The sequence below is a fragment of the Cyanistes caeruleus genome, chromosome 4, assembly GCF_971803275.1.
Source record: "Cyanistes caeruleus chromosome 4, bCyaCae1.hap1.1, whole genome shotgun sequence".
NCBI lineage: Eukaryota > Metazoa > Chordata > Aves > Passeriformes > Paridae > Cyanistes > Cyanistes caeruleus.
In genome coordinates, this window is record NC_141704.1 from 46,385,084 (window position 1) to 46,409,001 (window position 23,918).

Below are 23,918 nucleotides of genomic sequence, written 5' to 3' on the forward strand. Positions count from 1 at the left end.
TGGATTATGGGAAGATGCAATTTTCTGACACCTGTGATCATATCAAGCACAGTGATCATATCGCAGGCAAAACTGAACTTGCACTAAAGGTTTACGTCTTAAATAGCATGTCAGTTAGGGAAATAGAAATACAAAAACGTTTTTACCACCATCATTACTTCAGTTCCTAGCATAATAAAAGGGACTGCACAAATGTGTTTCTTGCTGACAGTAGAGCAGATCACTGTTGTTTGAACAGTCCTTCCTTCTCTTTTTTCTAGCTGATGAAAAAGCTATTCCCTTGCTTAGCTTCCAGCTGACATTCTCATCAATATAACAGCTTCATTAGTCTCTCTCTTTTTAACACTTTCTTAGAGTCTAAGATAGCATTCCCTCTCATGAGACATACCCTGACTGCAAAGTGCAAAGCAAACCTTTAAAATGGCAGCCTTTATTTGCTCTTGTCCTATCTCTACCCACAGCATAAACTGTGTCTACAACTGAAGGATCTGCAGATTAACAATAATTAAGAGCAATTACTGTGGCAATATCAACAGTGCATGGGCAACAACAGCATTTGTGCACTTTAGCAAGTAGACACCAAAAACGCAAAATTTTTTGGAAGCTTCCAGAGGATAAAAGCAGTGGAAATGATAAAAACAGGACCTTGGAAGGTTCCTCTCAGTTTAACATATCAGAACAGCACATCAAACAGCCCTTTTCCCCAAAGTTTCTGGTGTTTGAGTGTTGTTGGCAGGACAATGAAAGACAAGATCTGTCCCATGTACTCTTAATATATGTAAAAAGTATCAGTGAAGGCTGGAATCCCTGAGCTTGAAAATTTCATTTCCATAAGAAACAAACTGTCACTGTGAAAAGACTATTAAGAACAAAAGCAGACTAAAGGAGCTAGGCTGAGAAAATTAAACTAATAAAAATCTGAGAGTCTTCAGATCAGTCCACGAAGTGAAGGAAACAGCTACCAGAAGCTTCTATGAAAAACATTTGTATAAATATCATTGACTAATACTCTGCTGCCAGTTTCCCTAAAGCTCTCAAGTAGAGGCTACTGCTTCTGAAATATCTACTATACTTTTCCCATGAGAGTGTTCAAAGCTGCCATTTTCTATTAGGTAGAGCAAGGGAGAAAAAAAGATGAGGGAATAAGAAAGAAATCCCAGGGAGAAGTATTGCTGCTGGATTGCATGCTTACAGTACTGACTGACTCATTCTTAAATGGAAGGACAAAGCTTAAAATGTTCCCTGGTTCAAGGACCAGTCAATCTCATTAACCCAACCCAAGGGATTAAGGCTGTGAGACAGCCAACTTCAGCTGCTGTACTGCTACCCAGCCCATGCACCTTCATGCATTACATTTACAAATCCAAACAGGTGTCCTGACTTACACTGCATTTTACCATTTTCCAGCTTGCTCATGAATAAAATAAGAAAGGTCAGTAGTCACAGATTATGTTAAACAGTTATTAGAAAACTTCACCTCTTGTTTTTTCCTTAAAAAAATGTAAGAGTCTCATTCATCCACAAAAGAAGAAACCTAACCTAACCACAAGATCACTGCAGGCCTGTAGGTGGTGAGCTCATAAAATGGTAAGCTTTTGAAGGAGAAGACACACAGAGATGAGAACAACTTCTGCAACTTCAACTGACCTTGCTTGTGAGAAGAGCTCTTCTCAACAGCAGAGCATGGCACAGTGGAGCTGGCAGGCACAGCAGCACGGCTGTGCGTTACAATCCAGCACCACTCAGAGACACGAGTATGGCAGAGGCAGAGCCGTGTCTGAGCTAATACATCTTGACTTGCAACACAGCAAATGACTCGGGACAGGATGCTCTGCTGACAATGCTATCCCACTTTCCATTCTAGATCCCATTAAGGGATCCTCATGCTTGTACTTGCACTGTACTCCACTGAGAATTACTCATCTCTCACTAAAAAGAGCAGATGAGCTTCATTCATTTTACACCAGCACAGGAATGGGGTCAAGTATGAGCTGTGCAATAGCTGTAAGTCAGCTGAACAGCCATCATTCTCTACATTCTTCTCCATTATTTTCTGCATATGGACACTGTAACACAGACCTCTAAACTGCAGCCAAGGCCACGCCAATGATCTTCTCTGACCCAAGTTTCACTGATGCACATTTGGCAAAGCACACTCAAGACTCGGAGAAATGACTCTTGTTTGAATGTTGATTTTTACTGTCATTTGTTCTGAGATGGCTAAGGGCTTTCCACACTCTTGAGCAACAGGCATCCTGAAAGCTCTATGAATGTTAAAAAAAATCCAGTTTAATAAGTGGTGGCCTCTGAGTTCATTAAAAACTAAAGCATCTTCATCGCACTCAGGAAAGTGCAGATATTTTGAAAGAACCTCCAAATCCGAGGTCACTGAAGGCTTGGGAATTATGGAAATAGACCAATTTACAAGGTAGCTCACATAAAGAAAGCCAGTAAGCACAGTAAGGACAAAATGTGACAGCACTTCCTGCCATTTTGGTCCTGTAGCTTCAGAAGAAAACTGAGATAAGAAAGCAAATACAAATTTAAGTGTTTGTCTACATTGAACGCTGCAATGTTTTAAGAGTTGATCTGCAGTGCATTTAGTCGCACATCACACTGTATCATCAAAATTATACAGTCTCTCCAATTAAATTAGTAGTATTTCTAGACCTGACATTAGTGGATATGTTACCTAGCCCTGCTAAATTATCTAACAGCAGCTTTCCTAGCTGCACATTGCACTGCACTCATATCAACATATTTAAGGACTTAAAACTTACAACTATCAATATAAACACAAATATTTAGAAAGTAAATAAATGGCTGAAACAGTAACGCCTTGTTAAAATTTCTGACTCATTTAACTCCTGTGATAAGAGTCAGCAACAAATTAAGATCTTTCTGTGGACACAAAACCAGAGTTCCCAATAGGTTTGTATATTGTAATCTAATCTGAAAAGGAAAAGGGCTCCGGTTCAGAAGATTCCCGTACACTTGTGGATTCCGAGATTCATTTACTGAACTGAAGAAGCTGGAGAAGAACAACCCAGAAAACAAATGTATTTTCAGCTGTACAAGGTGTTTAGAGGCCATTTGCAGTAATTTTGAACCATCATAAACAGCCAATAGCGTATTACACTAGTATGAAATGCTATCCAGAATGTTGAATTTTAACTGGGAGGGAAGGGATTTCATTATTGCTATTATTATGATTATTATATTACTATATTGCAAATAGGTACTGTGGAGACACAGCATCCATGATTACAGAGTCTGTGATTCCACAAGTCAGCTGTGGAATTCAAGAAGAAAATTCCAGCTTGCAAACAGTTTGCAGATGTTCAAGACTTCATTAAAAATACATTGTCAGACCCAATCGGGAACAAAATGCAAGTCTGCAGAAGTCTTTCAGAGTTGTCGTGGATTCCTTTTTGTGTTTTAATTCCAATGTAGGCATATTCCAAAATGAATTCTGTTTCCATTGTTAGTTTACCACAAACAGTACAGCACTGTGTTAATGAATAATAACTTCAAACATTTTATTTGGAAATAAAACAGAAAATGCACTTTCATTATTTCTTTTGATAAAATGAAATTGGCAAGTTTGTGAAACATGTTTTTTTTTACATCTACTACTACTTTCAATTGCAGCGAAACTTGGTCATGTAGATGCCAGCACTACAGTCTATAACTCTGATTGGTAGATCTGCTTTCACCACCCAAAGGTTCAGCTGCCTGCATGCTCAGGTCCATCTCTGGTATGGCCTAGCAGTATAACTTCTAAAAGAGAGTTGAAAGGAAGTCTGGAGGGAGGTAACAACAGTTACAGACTGTTTTCAGTACAGAAAGTTACAGACTTTAAGATTATTGAGACATCATCATTAGGTAAAGGATTCAAGAATAAAGTCCCTACATGTAGGTATAAAATCACAGCGCGTGGTTAGCTGGCCCTACTGGGAATCATCACCTCCAGTCATCACTATCAGCAGTGTTGACAGAGCTGGTGAAGATGGCAGCTCAGCAACACAGAGCCTATAGAAAGGAGCCACACTGGAAAATCCTATTAAGCTAATACCTGCCAGGCCAGCAAGGATTGTGAGCAGTGGTGAGCACACTAAAACAGAACCTAGCAGCTCATTAACGCCTAGATATCTTTTGTATGTATTATCAATATTATTATTTTTAGGATAAAGTATTATCCTTTACACTTTTAGGATAAATGTATCCTATATGCAGAATTCTTTTTATACCCTGTCCAAACAATGTAAGAGTGGCTGAAACAGACTTCACCTTAGTAACAACAAAATGCTGTTACTGGCAAAGCCAATAACTAAAGAGGCACTAAACATGTAAGTCACACTCATTCTTAGGATTTTACAGAATCAGGACATCCATTTCCTCTGCAATCAACTAATAAAAAAGTAATTTTTCTCTATATAAATACAAGAATAAAATACAAAAGGCATGTACTTTATTTAAAACACTGTCTGGGGTTAGCCATACCAGGCAATTGTGCATTGCCAAGCACTGATTTGATTTTCATTATACTGCACTGACGGCAAAGTCATTTATCTTTTCTGCTCCCAGTCTCCTTTTATCTTTTCCGTATGCTTCTGTACTTTTCCTCTATCCTGCAGTGTTACTGAATGCTGATGAGCAGAAAATGGTACAAAACCACAGACAACCTCTTTCAGATTAAAGTTCAGGTACAGAATGTCCAACTTTTTCCATTTTGGGGTTTCCAAAGAAGCTGTATATTTGGCATTGTCCAGGTATATAAAGATCATTTAACTACTTCACTGGCGGTCCTTCTCTAGAACAGAGAGACTTTCAAAGAATGAAAGATGTTTCACTCATAGTTCTAATATTTTTCCCATTAAAAACAGAAATTATAGTGCTGTCACTGCAGCCTTGGATATTTAAACAAATAATAAAAAAATAAAAAAAACAAGAAAAGCAGTTTTCCACATACCAGAGCCATGACTTTTTAACTTTTTTTTTTTTTTTGCATTCAACTTGTTATATTTTTAGATTACTTGCATTCCACAAAAAAAAAAAGAGGAGAAATGGCAATATTAAGAAAAAATATCTTCCTAGCCGTCTAGTACTTTTCCTTTACATGTTAGCATCTCACCAGTGATGTGCCTACAACTGACAACTATCAACTCACCAGCTGAACTTGCCATTATCGGTTTGCTAGTATTGAATCAGGATTGTCATAACCCTGTTTCTCACCAAAATAAAACCTAAGTATTTCATGTCATGAGAGACAACACATCCCTCTTGAAAGAAAGTGGAATGAAAACTTGTTCAAAAAACAAATTTAACAGAATTACTGTCAAAACACTATAGCTGATGCTTGACAAAGCAGACATTTCAGCTGCATTTCAGATCCCAAAGGTCTCTATGCTGTACATATCTGTACACAAGATTTTATCTGTACCTATGCTGATTGCAGTCTGTTCAACAGAGTTAATAGAACCCAAGGAAGGACTCCCCAATAGAACACTGGCTAAAATGCACTCAAGAAGAGTGAAGTTGGTCAATCTCAGCACAGCTGCAACTGCTAATGTTATCAGACTTCTCATATAGCAGTGACCTGAACCATAACTACCCATGACTTCTAACAAAAACCTTTATATTCTCTATTCCCCTGATTAGGCGTATATATTATCACACTATCAGCATCTTTTTCAGCAAGACATTTTAGTTACCTTCCACAAAAGCTCCCTGCCACAAAACAGAACATGCAACTGCCATCTCCTTGTCAGTCATGAACTCTTCTGAGTGTCATGAACCCTGCCACACCAGCAGAGATAAACAGTAAGGAATGTGTCCAGAACTGATGTGGAAAACTAAGAAAGAAAGTGTTCAGTCTATACAGAATTATTCAGAGCAGTCATATGTACAAAATGCTGCAGGTCAATCTCATGACAGCAAGTGGCTGGTTGGTAAAACAGCAGAAGAAATTTAACATCAGTAGGTGCAAATAAATGTAAACAGAAAAACATAACCGTAATTACGCATACACATTACTAGTCTACATTAGCTATAGCCCAGGGAAGAATTCCTGGGAACCACTGTGGCCAGCTCTCTGAAAATGTCAGCTCAGTGCTCAACAAATATTCAACAGGCAAACACAAAGCTACAACTGATTAAGGAAAGAAAAAAAACCCAAAAATTTGTTATGCCACAGAATAAACTCAAGCATATAAACTTTGAGCATTGTAGGCAGGTATGGCACCACCTCTCTCTCTTGCTCAGTGTTTCAAACAGGCACTGTAGAACTTAAAATGCACAGAGAAAGGTGATAAGAATAAGAAGAGATGGGAAGTGAATCCCATGCAAAGAGAATTAAGTACTTTTGAGTTTTGAAAAAGCACAGCTAAACTACCTATAGACTCAGGACTGGTAAACAGCAAATTGAGAACAATCAGTCACTGATCATCACAGAAAAAAAAAGAGAGAGAAGACAATGAAAATGTGGAATAAATGCATTTAAGTAAATGAGACATGTAAGTAAAATACAGATCTTGTTGCCAATGATTGTTAGAGTGTGAAGTGCAACAGCTTCCAATCCAGATAATGTGCATTCACAGAGAACAGGTCCTTTGGCAGCTATTAAGCCAGTGGCCCATCTATAACTCCAGGTCAGGGTCAGTGACCAACTGGAGTTTAGGAATAATACTCCACTGATTGTCTTCTCTAAACTGGTCTCCATATAGGACATAGGAGTGTATTTTCCTCTGTGTCTGTTCGTACATTAGGTCTGTTGTGTTTTTGAATAAATATTGGGGAAAAAAATATCTAAGTGTAAACTAACATGACTAAAAGATCAGCTCTGGCTGTGGGTCCTTTAAGGGCCTCTCCCTCGTGCATAACAGGAATTTTTCCTTCAACTATTGTGACCAATACAGCTAGACTCCAGAAAAGAAATAATAATAGGTTCTTAATAATCAGGATGGTGAGGTACAGACAGAGAAACAGCAACATCTCACTCTTCTGAAGGGGCTTGCTTGTAATTCACACATACCAAGCACTGGTGTTGACTTCTTCACCTGGGCAAAATGACAGCAGCTTGGATGTGAAAGACACAGTTAGAGGGATGCTTCGCAAAGTTAGAGAGTTATGGTTAGTCATATTTCTCAATGACACCTCAACGAGTCATCAAAAGTGGCAAAATATCTTCACTGAGTTTTATCTTGTTTTTTCTCCATATTTATGATGGCATAGCACTAAAAAGGACAGTTACGCATTTCTTCCTCCTCTCAAATTAGACCCACAGACTATCCACCTATTGGACAAGATGGTTCGGTCAAAAGGTTATTAAATTTTTTTTAGTTTTTCATTGGATAATTGCAGAGTCACTGTCCAACCAGAGGTCACTAGATTTGATAGAAATGACACAGCAAAGTGGTCAGGCAAGGGAGGGGGAGGAACAACACAGGTCTCTTCACTAGCAGCTTTCAGCTACGCTGCTTTACTCACAACAGTAAAACAATCTATGGTTTGGCAGCACTATTTGAACTTAGTCTGCTGAATGAAGAACACACAATTCGTTGAACTTGAAAGACACTGAGTCTGAAGTGACTAGAAGCCACAAAGCAATCACCAAAAGAGAAAGAAAAGGACATTAAAATCTGTGGTTAGAGGATGTTAGAGCAGAGCTTGTCCAAGTTCAGGTGACAGAACTCAAAAAATATGGAACAGCACTTCAACTTGTAATTGTAATTACAACAACAGCTCAACTTAATGAAAACATCCCAGCATCAGTAAAACATGTCTGCATTTGAGAGGAAGCATCTTTCAGAGCAGATAGATTCTACTGGGAAATCAGTTTTGTTCTTCTCCGGACTTCCTCGTGTAGGTACAGCAAGGTGTCATTGTACTGGTGAGATCAGTTACGGAACAGAATGTATAATTAAGTGTATTTAAATACTTCAAATGCTGCTAAAGCACAAATGTACATACAAAACAGCACTCAGGATATTTCTTCTTAGCCATCAACCCTGAATAACAGAACTGTGAAGCCAGGCAACTCTACACTACCAGCTGCACTATGATTCACAGATCCTTTTTATCCTCACAATACTTCATGGTAGTATAATCATTCCTAGTCATGCGTGATTCATCAAAGTATTTTGTAGTAAAGACAAACGTTATAATATGCCCTATTGTAACCATGCAAATTACTTATCTTCATTTCCATACCTAAATTATGCTTTCACTGAACTTTTTCTGCTGCTCAAGCAGCTCTCGTGTTCCAAGCTAGTTCAGCATTTCAAAGTTGTTTCATAGCAAGGAGTCCCAAGTTTTCTGAGAGGTGGCCTTCTTCATCCCCTTTCACTTTCTCAAGCCTCTTTATGCTTTACACATCACTGTTGTGAAAAGGTTTGTACTAGGTTCTTAACTCCAAGCTACCACCCAATCTCCTCTGTATGCCTCACGTTTCCTGTGGACAGAAGTTAATGAAAGCTCACTTGACAAACTATACTGTACTTGCCTCAGTAACTGTGAGTGACAGGTCGTCTGTGGATCATCACAAGCCAAGCAATACAGAAACACAAGGAAAAGATTCAAACTTCCTTCTTCTGCATCAAGATACGTATTCCCAAGGGATTCATCTTTCTGTTCTCTTGGGGCCTAGTAACTTTAAATAACTTTAATACTCACTGTTATGCTGTCTACAAGAGACATAATATTTTTAAGTAGGGAAGTTAATACAGTCTATTTCCTAATCCTCTGCCTATTAAAACTTTTTCAAAGTGATTTTCAGGGTCAGCAAGTGACTGCAATGCTATTTTAGAATGGCTCATATTAACTGTTAATTATTAATTTAGATTAACATAATCTAAATTTCCTCTTCAGGCCTAATGGTCTTAGCTCAAGAATAAATATCCAACAGCCCCCAAGGAAGTAAAACAGAACACAAATACAAACCACCACTCCACATTTTACAGTTATAACAAGAGATCACAATAAAGATCGAACACAACCTGAGCATGGCATGATAGGAGACTTCCAAAGAGGAGCAGAATGTTACTACTACCTCTGCCGGTGCTTATTGTAGAAAGGTTGTACAGTAAAAGTACTGTGGATGGAAATAAATCAGATATTCCCTGTGATCACTCCGTTCTCTTACTTTAGAGCTGCATATTTAACATTTTAAACATACAGAATTACTAAGGAATAAAAAGCAATGGTTAACGATCAGAAGAAAAGCAAGTTTGGGCATCACTCCCTTTCCATCCCCCAAATCCAATTAGTAGAATTTCAATAAGAAATTGAGAGAAGAATGAGAAGAATTATTCCTTTAGTCTTGTGAGAGGAAAAAACAAAACCCAATGTATGTCAATCTCTGATGCAGCAGAAGCCAAAAATCGAAGTATTTATGAATACATATGCATTCATATATATTACTTTGAATTAAGCAGTACATCTTATCACTCACTGACATTCCCACATACAGACTTGGGCTTCTATCTGAAAAACAGACATCCATCCATCACACAAAAAAACTGAAACGATCAAACTTTCTCCTCAGGTATAAATCAGTTTCCCTTTTTCCCAAGGTATTTAAAGTGCAACAATGAACTTACAACAACATTATCAGATTTCAAACATATAGGAACACCTTTCAGTAAAACAAAACACAGCATGATGTTACTATTGTCCAACAATGGTCTGTGATTTACTTAGCCAGGGAACTGAAGAGCTACAAGAAACACATGTGGTATGTAAATGATTCAGTAGGTATACTTTCTTTGAAATTATTTTATAGGAATCCATTTCCCTTTTTCCTCCCCCACCTTTTATTTCCTTTTACCTTTATTAACTGAGGTACTACTTGCCATCCTGAGGACATGAACTCTTAATTGAGGTTCCAAGCTGCTGTGACTACCAAACTATCACCAAGCTTGGGAAAAGGTAGGCGAGAGGTAAAATTGTATGGGTACCCCCAGAGGTAAGTGCTAATAACCACCTTTTGCTTCTTATCCTCTCCCCCACGCAGTCATTTCAAATAAATAAAACATCAGTCTTCTTGTTCTGTCCCACATTGCCACACAGCGCCACTGCATGCTGTGAAGCAAAATGCATTGCTAAACATTTTTCATGATAATCCACTGTGGGATAACTTTTTTTAATAAACTTTAGGTCATTTACCCTTCAAAGAGAAACATAATCTGCTTTCAAATTATGCTGTTCCAAATACAAAGATAACATGCTCAGTTCTCATTTCTGACTGCTCTTTCTAGGTCTCAACAGCATGCAGCAGCCAGAAAGCTGCCAGGCAGGAGCAGCAGAGGATCTCCTAGGGGTACCATTCAGTGGAATCAAGCCAACAGAACTGGTTCTCTGGCACCTGTCCCCACCCCAGTGCACGAGAGGCATGCCAGGGGATGGGGCCACGTGCCGAGCTCAAGCAGTTGGACAGTCACAGCAACCACTACAGGCTGAAATAAACTTGAGAATGAGAGCATTGCCTGAAAAGCAGTTGATCAGCCTCACTATTTCCACTGTTTTAGTTTGCCCTGTGCAAACACCACCCTGGAGAGAAGCAGGAAAGGACATGTGAAGCCGTAGAGACTAGACCCTGGAAACGCACATTTACAGATTTACAGCATATGCTGAGTTGGAAGGGGTCCATCAGGATCATCGAGTCCAACTCCTGGCCCTGCACAGTACCATCCCAAAGACTCACTCCATGTGCCTGAAAGCATTGTACAAATGCTTCTTGAACTCTGACAGTTTTGCTGCTGTGATCAGTTCCCTGGAGAGCCTGTTCCAGTGTTCAAGCACACTCTGGGGGAAAAATCGTTTCCAGAATCCAACCTAAATCTCTCTGACTCAGCTTCAGGCCATTTCCTTGAGTCCTGTCACTGGTCACAAGAGTAAAGAGATTGGTACCTGCCCCTCTGCTTCCCCTCATGAGGATGTTGAAGACACACTGAGGTCTCTGCTCAGTCTCCTCCAGCCTGAACAGACCAAGTGTCCTCAGCAACTCCTCACAAGGCTTCCCCTCAAGGTCCTTCACCATCCCCATGGCTCTTCTTTGGACAGTCTCTAATAGCTTTATATCTTTCTTATATTGTGGCACACAGAACTGCACCCAGCACTCAAGGAGAGGCTGCCCCACTGCAGAGCAGAGCAGGACAATCCCCTCCCTTGCCCTGGTGGTGATGCTGTGTCTGATGGCCCCCAGGACAGGGTTGGCCCTCCTGGCTGCCATGGCACTGCTGACCTATGTTTAATTTTCCATGGACCAGGACCCACAAGTCTCTTTCCACAGCACTGCTCTTCAGCTTCTCAATCTATCCCTGCAATTAAAAAAACCTTTCAAAAAAGGTATCCAAACTGTGAAAGCACCAATCAGAAGAGCAAAAGAGTTCTGTCAACCCTACAATACCTTAGAAGAAAATCAAATTGACTAGGTATTCTACTACTAGAAATGGGAGTAAATTAAACCTTCAGGTTTAATTATCTCCAGGTAAACCATAAACCTCCAGGCAGCAAAAAGTACTGGGACAAAGGCAAAAACAAGGTGGCATTTGTGCAGGTTTACCAACATGAAAACAACAGGTCAAGGCAAGCCTAAAAGGTCAACATTACAGACACCTGACTGTCTGTCCCCAAAAAGGAAGGCTTGGACTGGCAACAGGAATGAATCTCTGAAATAAGTGGTTACTTTCCCACCACTGGCTATAAAAACTGGGAATAAACAGGCTAAGTTTCTTGTTCCTGTAAGAAAAATGCTATTAAAATTTACCTAAACCCTAGAGGAGACACTGGTCTATAAATAAATAAAAGCACACATCACTCTCTTCTATCAACAAATACTGTATCTGTCATTCAACCAGATGTCAATTAAGTCTGTAATCCATTTTCACTGCACAGAGCACATACTACAGTAGGTATGCAGGAAAGCACTGGCCTGACTGACAGATGTTCAGGCTGGTGCAGGAATGTGCTCACCTTTACGTTGTTCTGGAGTGAGACACCTCCTACAGATTATTTGGCACACCATTTTTGCTTTTATGGCAAGAGCATGACTCCTACAGAAACACGCTAATAAATTCTTGCTACTTCTTTGGATGTCAAAAAGCAGAACTGATGTTGATGCCAAGGACCGACAAATAAGTAAATGAAGTCAAATATGATGACAGCACAAGGTAAGAAGCATAAGGAGACATAAAACAACATAGTACAAAAAGCAACAGTGCAGCTTGAGTGTGCAGTCCTGACTATGAGTTGCACTGTGACAGCACATACCACTAAGCATATGCTCATTAGCACATGAAAGGGAAGGGAAATAGAGTCTCTTCTCTTACATCTCCCTCCTTTCCTCGCTTGTAATGCAGGAAGTAGGAGGAACTGCAGGCTCTTCACTCTACCCTCCCCTGGGCAAATGGTAAGAAGGGGTGGGCAATACTAAGTCTCAGACCTTTCTTTGGTTTCATTAGCCAGCAGAGACCTCAGATGAAGCAGCTACAGGCTGAACTTCTCTTGAATGTACAGAATTACAATTAGGAAGCTGTTCTGACAACCATCAGGCCAGGAATCATGTGCTGCCTCTCTCTCCTCACTGTAATTGCAGGCAAGCCATAAACTTACAAAACAGCCACAAATTAAGAAACTGATTTGTGCTTTTTGACAGTCTTGTCGCTACTATATACGAAGTACACCACTGCCCCCAGATACTTAGAGGTGATCTTCCTAGCCTAAAACAAAACAAAACAATGCTTCCAAACTCAAGTCTTTCAATTCAATAGCATTATTTGCAGAGTGCACCTGGGCATTGACATTAGTAAAACAAATATCACATTTAAACACAGCATGTACTACAAGTGCTGACAGAGAGCAATTTTTAAAGGAGTAAGCACAATAAATGTACAGTGTTTTCCTAGTGCATTCAACTTGCAAATTCAACCAGAAATCAATAACAATGGAGTGCAAGTTTGCAATTTATGTTTTTAACAAATTCCCTGGCATATTCAGTTTAGCATGGATGCTGATCACATAGGTTTTTGTTTGTTTGCAGCATGTTTTGTAGCCACAGTATTTAAAAATTAATAAACTAGAAGTTATTTTCAATACACAAACCTGAAACAGAATGGGTAAACAAATATTGATGCAGTGAATCTGAAAGAGCTACCATTTCTTTGGATTCCTATTGTATTATAATACAGCTTCCCACTTAAAATATTTCAGAGTAGTAAGCACTGAACTGAGTAAAAGATACTTGCAGAACCAGCCTGTTGTTACTACAGAGAAAATTTCACAAATGCAAAAGAAAGAACAAACACACCTATCTATATCCATGTGTGCTTTTCCAGCTCAATGTAATTGCATACTTCTCAATACACTCTAACATGCATTTTATTTTTAACGTTTGATGAAAGCTGTTCTGAAGCAAGTCTGAGACATTAGTAATAAAAAGCAAAAGCTAATTTGCATCATTATAAGATTCACAAACATATAAAGATTAAACATTACAAGCCTGCATTGTACCAGGCTCTAGAAATATGCCTGGTGCTTCCTGTGTTAGCTGTTACCTGTTTATCAGATAAACATGTGGCCTCCCAGTGGTAAGTGATGGGCTAACAAAAGTTATTTTGCAGGGCTTCAAAAGTAGAGCACAACTCTGGAGTTGGACTTAAATTCAGGTTACAGGGGAAGGAAATTTTAATTGAAGACCAGTTCTACTTTTGATAGCAAAACCATTCTGCTGTAAACAATATGCTCATCCACGAAGAATTATCTCATGTATAATTGCTTCAATACTGATTAATAAATAATAACTGATGAAGAGACTTTGCTGGCAGTTACTACCATCAGCTGAAGAGAGGGTCTAAGGAAAAGCCTCAGGCCTTTAACCCAGGTATTCATTAGCTGACAGAAATTGCCTGGTCTTGAGGTCATTCTTGCTATTAGATAAAAATATTAACACATTTTTCAAATACAAAATAATTTTATAAAAGCTACTGGCTGAACTGCATACTAAGTGCATAGTTATTTTCAACAAGACTGATATTTTCAGGTTTTTCTAGCAACTAACAAATGATAAAACTCACTGGGAAAAAAAGTTGTTCTGCTGTTCAACATGGGTTTTTTTTCTTTTTCTTAAACTATTACTGAACGTCAGCTCTTTAGCCTCCTCAGACTGATCACCACACTTCAGATAAGGGAATGCCCAACACAGCTGTCCAGCTGGAAGCACTGTGCTATATCCAGTCATCTTGTCTTAAGGACATAAATAAAACCATGGTCCCATGCTGGAACTAAACCAACATGAGCTGCTGGACGTGTACCGATTCTGACCTAAATCTGCTTATGTGACTCTGTTCACTAGCTCTTCCTGGACAAAAGTAATTTTTCACTTGTGCAGAATCAAGCAACTGTTACTACATTAATCCCATTTTTGAGACCACTTCATCTTTTCCAGTTATATTAAGCCAAACTGAGTGAGCCCCCTCAAGCACATGTCTGAAAGAAGTCAATACCAGGACCTTTATGCAGGCTCTCTGCAAGCCAGAAAGCACTACAGAAATAGTAATTATTTTACTGTCCTTTAGCCAGATTATTAGAGCTCCTCCTCATTGGCCAGGATAAGATTTAAATGCACTGTAAAGCTTGTGAACATTAATTACACCTTAGATAAAGTAACACAATAACAAAAGCAGTACAATAAATGTTGATTTTATTCCGATATCATTCTTATCGTAAGATCTTTCTTAGCTTCAAGATCTTTGTATCATGACAAAATACTCAGCACTGATAGCACTACAGTAACATTTAACACAGCTGAAACCAAGACAAACCTGGTCACAAAGGTCTCTTCAAAATAGAACATGCATGGGTTCAGTCAGACAGTGGAGGTCCTATCCTGAGCAGCTGACCCCACTGCAATTGGCACATGCTGCTAGTCCTGCAAAAGGTGCTGCCACCGCTTTGCAATAGAAAGGGTAGGAAAAGTGAAACCACGCAAAAATCCTCTTTGGGTACTGCCTTCCTTCAGCATTTTTCCACCCACTCACCATCACCCAGCTAGATAGCCACTTTCTTTCACAGCTGCTCATTCCCATCTGCTCTGGTACTGTCTGCAATTGTCTCTCCAACCCCTGCACCCACAATTCCTCCTGACTTCACTCCTTTCCATACACTTTCTGTTTTTAGCAGATACTCCCCCTGACCAGAGAAACACTTCAGTGTTGCCAGCTGTCATTTTATTTCTATACCTATCACCACATCCTATCCACAGCAAAAAGGAAGAATAGGAGAAGATGAATCTCCTGGAAGCATCTTTTCCAGCGTTACATTCATCTCCAGTGATACACTATGTGCTCCCTCCTTCCACTCATTCAAAAACAGGAAGAATTTACAGGGGGGAAAATGAATTAAAATAACTTATGAGACACTGAAAAGTCATGCAGGAAATAGCAAGTTTTCCATGTTCACCTGACAAAGGAATGAGAAACAGAGGGTTTGGAGAATAGAAGCACTAATCCAAGCAGGGGAAAAAATAAAGCAACAATAGTAGGAAAAGGCATGGTGACTGAAAGCACAAATAAAATCAACAATGAAGGAAAGAGACACAGAGATGATGTGACAGACAATACAATCCAACCAGTGATATTTTGCTTTTAAGAATTACTGACAAAAAACATATGATGCATGATTAGGAAATGCAATATAAGACTAGAAGCAAGAAAGGATGTGGAGGCAAGTGGAGTTTTCTCGATTATTGTACTGTGGAAAAATGACAGCATACAGATCCCAAGATCTTCCCCAGCTGCAGCTGGCACAACTGCTAGAGCCATATACTGATCAGCTAAACCTGCTTGCAAGGGCACCCCTCTTCCCTCAAAACAGGATTACCTCATGTACCACCCTAGTAGAACTACACTGCTCCCTAGTCCATAGCAGCATAGATGACTGCAGCACTGTCCTCTCCACAGGAATAAAGTTTGCCTAAAGACAAAGGCAGTTACAGGGATTTCCTGTAATCCCAGCTGAATCTGAGTAACATATTATATACCTGTAATACATATAAAACATCAGGTCTGCTTTCAAATCACCTAATCTGGAAGGGATTTGGGTCAGACCCATATGGATTAAAGAGTTATGGATGTGATAATGATTCACATCCACTATAGAATGCTCCTAAAAAAGAACTACTTGTCTTAATTCCCTTTTCCCAATTAATTTTAGTGTATGAAACATAAAACATCTTCAGACAAGAATTATATACACTATAGCCACATTAAATATTTTGATTGGCTACCTAAGCTTTCCAAAAGGCAGTTTCTATTTAAAACTTGACTTGTATTGAATGTCATGCTTAGGTTTAAACTAATTTTGGGTGACATTCTTTGAGAAAAAACAAACAGTTAACATTTAAGCAATTTTGAGGAAAAAAATCTGCTTTTCATCTCACAGATCAAACTTCTATTCCTCAGAATTTATCTACCTTTGACTACAGCACTTCATTAATACTGGTCAGCTGGAAGAGAAGTGAGATTATAATCATTAGCGTGCTGTCAAAATTTGAAAGGACAGCCCACTCTCCCCAAAATGTTTTGTGAACCAAAACCATGTTCACAGAAGTGCCAAAAGAAAAGCAAAAGTATATGCAAGCTGGAGTCCTTTAGGTGTCTACTAACAAAACTAATATACCCTGCATTAATTAAGATGAAGATTCACCAATGTAAGAAATAGCCTATCAAGACACTTCAGCTGAAGGTTTGGGTAATTTTCATGAAAATCCATTAATTTTTAGAAGCAAACTTACTTTTACTGTACAGTTAACTTCCCAGGATATGGGGGTAACTATGTTTTTGTAAAAAGTGGCTTTGAAGGAAACCAAGAAATTTGAAATTCCATGTGCAAGGATTCAGATAATTTCAAATTCAACCAGTAGCGTCCATGAACTCCTGACAATGCAATATAAGAGACTCAAAAAGATGGATTACCTCAGCAATTCAGCTGAAAGAACACAGCTCTGAAGTACTTGCCGTGAGTTCATACCTTAAAAAGCACTCAACAAAAACTGCACCACGATAAAAGGTGATCAGATCCCAAATGGAACTGAAAAATAGCAAGATATATCTAACCAATAACTCGGTGCAAACTATTTCAGTATTCCTGGGCATTAATACACCTCTGTGATAAGGGCTTTATAAAAAAAAAAACAAGAGTTAAAACTCTAGCCAACCAATTTTATGGGATAAGAGACTATCTCAATCTATGCAGGATTTTGGTTTTCAAGTTTTCATGAAGATTAACCTACTAATTTTCATAATTACTGGCAAAGTTCTGTACAGTGGTTAAGTCAAGCTGGTGGGATATACATATGTATCGCCCACATGAGCTGAACCAACAGACTCCAGCATAACTATAAGGCTCTAGTAACCACAAATTCCTGACAAAAAAATACTTGGATTTTCTTTTCAGATTCCAGGTGAATCAACAGTCTTGAGAACAGTTTTGGGAAACACAAGAACAGCAGAAACTTATCAACTGTTGTCTACAGGACCTAAGTGTGCCTCTGTTTTCAAGGCATCAAATATATTAAACAGCAAAAGCTTGCAGGATATGAGCTCTAAACAATACTACCAGAAAATGAGTTAAGGAAGAAGAAGGTTTCATGTTTCAAATTGATGGTTCTGAGGTCCATTCCCCACGTTTTAAATATTTGGTTATGCCAATGGCAGTGACAGGACAAGGAGTAACTTGTTTCAAAATAAAAGTGGTCGGGTTTAGATTAGGTGTTACGGAGAAATTCTTTACTGTGAGGGTGGTGATACACTGGAACAGGCTGCTCAGAAAAGCTGTGGATGACCCATCCCTGGAAGTGCTCAAGGCCAGACTGGATGTGGTTGTTGAGCAACCTGGTCTAGTGAAAGGTGTGCTTGCCTATGGCAGGTGTATTCAGAACTAGATGGTCTTTATGATCCCTTCCAACCAAAACCGTTGTATGATCCTATGACTATTACGTAAGTCTCAGCAGTTCCCATATCATTATAGTTAAAGCACCTCAGGAAAACCACTTCCTAGTCATATTTCCTTCTTGTGGTGCCAGAGAGTAGTGTCACAGTCTCCTGGTCATGGTATAAAAGGGCTGAAGAAAGGACCCCAGTGTCCTACCCAGCTGTTCCAGTAACAAAAAGACATATTTGTTGATCCCTTCAAGATGGCCTAAATGATATGCCAGTACTGTCCTGGATCTACCTTCCATCAGCACAGCCTCGAATCCATGCTACGACTCTGGTAGTAGCACAAAAAGTCAGATCCGTGAACTGTCTTGGCTGAAAACTTACCTTTTTTGTTACTTTTCAGGTAAGTTTTCAGCCAGATGATATGGCTGTACAGAACTGATGGCTGGCACAGGGAAGGCCAATACCTTTGGCTCAGAGAAGGTAGATCAGCTCCCTACACTGCAACACAATGCCTGGGCTGGTTTAAAGTGTTTAAGGAGATACATCCTGATATGAACAGTCTGCAGCCCTTCCTCGTGTCTCCAGGCTACAGCACAAAAATCATATAGCATTTCCAAAGTATAAGGTATAACCTTTGCTCAGGTTAACAGCTCAAACTGTTGTCTAGTCCTCTGCTTCCAGAACTATCTCTGTTTTGTTATCCACAGTAACTAAGTAGGAAGGGTTTCTCTGTTTTCACCTGAAAAATCAAGATGACAGCACTGTGAAATATTCTATTAAGTTGACAGTATTTTCTCCTGTATGTTTTGGCTTGTTGTACAGTTCTGAGCTTGGTATTTGTACACAAAAGCAAACCTGATATAAATAAAGGATTTTTTCAAGGCGCAACTCCTGGAATCATGCCATATTTGCAAAAAACAGCTCCAGAAACTTAGTGCTTCCATCAAGCTCAGGAAGTACATAGGTCACAAAGTCCTGCTCCTGAGCAAAAGATCTAAGAGAGAAACTATTATACCAGCCTCCTGAGCTAGCATACAGCACACCAAGGGACACATCAGTACTGAAGGAAGGAGACTGGAAAACTTACCAGAATTACCACTTTAATAATCTCATGAACACTGGTAATGAAAAGGCTACAGGAAAAAGAAAAAAAGAAAACTTCCCAAGAAAACCAAAGTGTAGTTTAACAGCATATTTAAAAGTTTCAAAATTCATCAGATAAGCCCTACTAAGCTAACCATTTAGAAAAGGAACAAGACAAACCAAAAATATTACACGGATCTCCAGGAAAGGTCCCAAACAATACACACAATCATTAAACAGACCAGCAAATTTTAAAAATACCAGTCCAGAAAATATTTTAAGTATTTGCTGGTACAATCTCTTTACAAAAAGTGAGGGTTTTCAAAGTAATGAAATGTATTTGGTACATTAGAAATACTTACAACTACTCCACTCTTGGTGACAGTTTCCCGGTATGTGAAATTGCACACTGCCCAAGCCAGGTAATAGGTGGACATGAGAGGGGTCTGTGAAAAGTGATCTGTAACCCATCCATCTTCTTCAAAAACAGAAGTTTCAACTGGCATGTTGGACAAAGATAAGTAAGTTGCTTGATGTCTGATGCTGATTTTGAATGTGGCCTTGTAGATGGGCTCATCAAAGCAAGGAAAGGCTTTTCTGGCATGAGTGGGAGAAAACTGCGTAACACCAAGAAACCTAGAAATTCAGAAAACAAAAATAAAAATTGATTACTAACTGTGCCTAGCACTTGATTCATAGACATACCACGTAAGACACTGCTTGACCATTGTGGTTTAAAGGAGGAAAAAATTACAACTGTACAAAACATAGTGTTTGAACACTGCTTGGTCTTCTTATTACCTCTACTGCAATGCAACAGATACAAATTAATGGTCTGCAAATTTCCTACAAATATGTAGACACCAAACTGACACTAAATAAATCAGCCCCTTCATCAAACTTCAAGTTCTAGCAGTATTGTTCATCAATATGTGGGGAAAAAAAGGCATGCTACTGCTGGCTATACAATGTAATACAAGCACACAACACACTTGTAAAACAAGTCCAAACCAGGATTTAACAGCCTTCAGGGAATTCACTCTGCCCTGAGACACTGACAGGGCGCTTTACCTTTCTTTGGGCACAAGAACTTACGGTCACAAAGTGCACTCAGGAGGGTCATTGTTTTCCACTGCTGATTACTCCTCTACCAGCTGCATGCAGGCCTGGGACACAGTATACTACATAGCACTGCTGTGTCTGTGCACATCCTGAAAAAACATTCTGTGAGCTTTGCAGAATCACAAATGCAAGCAAATGATCAAACCAACACTAAATATTTCACCATTCTTCTACATGTGCTTTTCTTTTCTGATTAATTTTATAGAGAGCAAATCCATACTCTCAGTTAATGAGTCAAATTATGGAAAGATCTCTGAAGGAGGTAAAGGTATTAATTATGCACATATGGGAAGAATGGGAAAGCTCTAGCTTGACAACAAAACCTGTAATTGTTTTCTTTGGAACTAAATAAATTTTGATCCAGATACCAAATAGGAAGCTTTCTGGATGGAGATTTACATTTACACATTTGGAGAAAACACATGATCTTTTTGCAGAAACAAGAAGTTACACTTAAAAGGTTGAATCATGGGGTTTGGTAAGAGTATTTTCTGTAGGCATGTACAATTACCATGGGCCAACCATGTAAATGTGAAGGTAGTATGTAGGCTTTCTGAGTGGTATTGATTCATGTCTCACCTTCCAAGGCTTCATCTGTGGAAAACTGTGCAATTTTAGATACCAGGCAAACATTTATCAAAATTTTAGAGGCTGACTAATCATCTGTTATTCCTCTGAGGGAAAAAGATGGGTGGATAGCTTTGATGTAATGAAAACTGTGGCACCTATTATTAATCAGTCTATAACCATTAATCTACAATATGATACTCTAACACTGACAGAGCAAAAAACATAGGTAGCCCGTTTGGAAAATAAAGTATCTAATTAACTTTTTCTAAAACTTTTTTGATTTTACAATCCAATAAGTTTATTGGAATGTTACACCTTTTCTTGATAGAACTAGATATATGTTTACCATTGAATTATCGCCTCTTGCAAAAAAGGATGACTTTTTGAAACTTTGAAAAAATTTTCCATCATTGAAGCAGATACCATTGGTCTTTTATCTAAAATAAAGGGCCTTTTTTGGCTAATAATTGTTGAATGAATTCATCACATTTTTCTTGCCTCATTACAGAACATGGATTATTAAAACCATCATTTTGGATAAGGCTGCTAAATCTAAGGTAAAAAGTTGGTGCCAGATATCCCAGTGTTAATCTAAAAAAATCCCATATTATCAGTGGATTTGCAATACTGCAACAAAGCCAAATCAGCCAATTAAATGAAGCAAAGCAACTTAATTTATATGCAAAGTATTTCAAGTGGACCTGATTCTGCATTCTAGGCACACTCTAAACAGCTACAGACATCAACAGAAGCTTCAAGTGAGCATGGAAAACTGTACTGGCCTGTTATTAATAAAGCAAGAATGATGAACTTTCTTCTGCAAGTAACAATTTTAATGAGCTTCAACACACACGTAAACACACACCTAGGAAATACTGTTTATACTGTGATACTCTCTAAATAAGGAAGCTTTCCCTTCTCCCCTCTCCACATCTTCCCTCCACTTCTCAGAGATAATATCAGTCATATTTTAATACATATTAGGCCACTGAAACAATCCCTTCACCAGGCTAATAAACCCTGGTAAACTTCATCTTCTGTGTTTTCACAGACAGACAAATATATCCATATAGACATAACTGGGCAAACACAGGGCAGTCAATATTTTTTACTAAAAATACATCAACTACCCATAGTAGGGATATTTATAACATGTGCATTACTATCAAACATTGATTTGCTTGTTGTGCCATAAAGCAAAACAAACAAAATCTTAGAACTGCTTAAAAAACCTAACCATTTAGTTCTAAAGAAAACAAACAAGCTAAACCCCTAACATTGTTTATCTATTTCACTCTGTGTTCAAAGTAAAACAAGCAGACTTCTACAGCATGCCAAAAGTGAAGGGCAGATTGAGTATTTCATCCTTCCCTTTACACACCTCTCTGGATACCAACACTTTTACCTCCTGTTCCCAAAAATTTCAAAAGTTGTACTTGAGGGAAGGACAGGCTCACAGTCTGTCTTCTCAGAATACCCATGGCAGTAACTTGCAGGTTTTAATGCCATCTTGTCTATTAAAGAAAGACATGTTTCCTCAACAACCTTTATATTTTGACATCTTAGTTGTTACAAGGCTAAAGAATGTCTTTGTTTTGCTTGTGTGATATAAGAATTTTTTTTCCTTTTCACTTATGCCAAAGTTGGATGTTCATCTATATTATGCCTGCATACTCATCCAGTACTCTACACTAGCTCTGTATTATATTTCTGTTGATTACTGTCAGTAAATTCTAGCATATAATGCAAAGTAAATTTGTAGCTTATCACCTGCATTTTACATTTCAAGTACAATAGGAAAGATTTCAGTCAGAAAATAAATACTTCTACGCAGTTTTTACATTTCAGGCTGATTTACAACATTCACCTGTGAAGGCCAGAGAAACTAACTTTAGGGAGAAAAAATCATAAAGTGAAGGCATTAGTATGTTCATGATGCCTTACAGCAGAGTTATTTGCTCCTCATGCACAACAAAAGTGAAAAATGATGGTTTGGACCCTTTTACAGCAAGTACTACTCCAATGAGGCTGCTGTATTTTAATTGAATATAAAGGTGTCAAAAAAATCAAAGCCCTGCTGGAACAGCAAGGTCTCCCAGAGCATGCAAGTCTGTCTGTCTATCATAACAGAAGCTGTCCATATTTGAGGACTAAAAATGTTTATTTATATATATATATATATATATATATCATACTAAAAAATGGGTTATTAATGAGAATGCAAATTGTTACTGTAAGAATGCTCTCTGATCAAAAAAGTTCCCTAGTTTAGAATGGGTATTTTCCGCTTTATACTACAGTGAGTCATTAAGCCTGTGCCAGTTGAAAAGGGAAAATACTTCTATTTAACACCTGAAACTACAACCATACAATGACCACAGTTTTAAAAATGTTTTACTGAAAGAAATATAAGTGAGCTGGTGTAAAGGAAAAAACATGCCACTGCTTTCAATACAGCAATGCTATCTTACATAAAGTATTTTGCCCATGACTATACTTAAGTGTATTAAAAACAAAGTCATTTATATCTGAAAAGTTACACACAGAGCACTGTGAAAAATATTTTACCATCACCTTCCCCAGTGTCTTAAACTATCCTGATGACTGAAACAGTGAATAGACCCTTTTTTTGTTGGTGATGGTTTCTAAATCTTAACTAGGGGATCAGTATTGAAGTGTAGTACAGTAACTCTGGAGAAATGTCACCACCACACCTATTTGACAGCTCAATTATTCCTACACAAAGTACACGAGAATAATAACTGCTTAAATAACTTCTCCGATTTGTAAAGTGAATTATACCCCCTGCTGTTAACAGTATTTTGTTTTCTGATTTGCCCATTTCAATACAAGTCTGTAAGAACTCCCAATTACCCCAACCATTCAGTCAACCGTGATAAAAGGCATTTTATCCGCATCTCTTCTTACAACTGTGCTTTTTCGAATTTCTTTTTTATTTCACTGTGATGACAAATTGCAAAAACTTAATTTCGATCCTGCTTGCGGTTCTAATATCAGGCTTTTTAAAATTGTCAGTAATCATAGCAATGAAAATACGTTTTAATAAAAGGGCTTTTGACTTAATTGAGTTGGTGAGAATGCCTTTCATGTCTTAATATTTTTGCCCAGTTCTTCCAACTATAAAGTCTTCGTTTCACTTAGATTGCTTTTACAATCTAAAACAGTAAGATTCAGGAAAAGAAAACC

The 23,918-nt window shown here is 38.4% G+C and overlaps 1 protein-coding gene across 3 annotated transcripts in view; it reads right to left on the reverse strand.

Moving 5' to 3' along the window:
* TRHDE (thyrotropin releasing hormone degrading enzyme) overlaps positions 1 to 23,918 on the reverse strand; it is a 211,220-nt gene that overhangs the window by 185,039 nt on the left and 2,263 nt on the right. For all 3 annotated transcript variants that reach the window (XM_086884350.1, XM_086884349.1, XM_086884348.1), the window contains exon 2: positions 19,382 to 19,655. In XM_086884350.1, the coding sequence (XP_086740476.1) occupies positions 19,382 to 19,655 (274 nt within the window). The remainder of the gene's footprint in view (positions 1 to 19,381; positions 19,656 to 23,918) is intronic.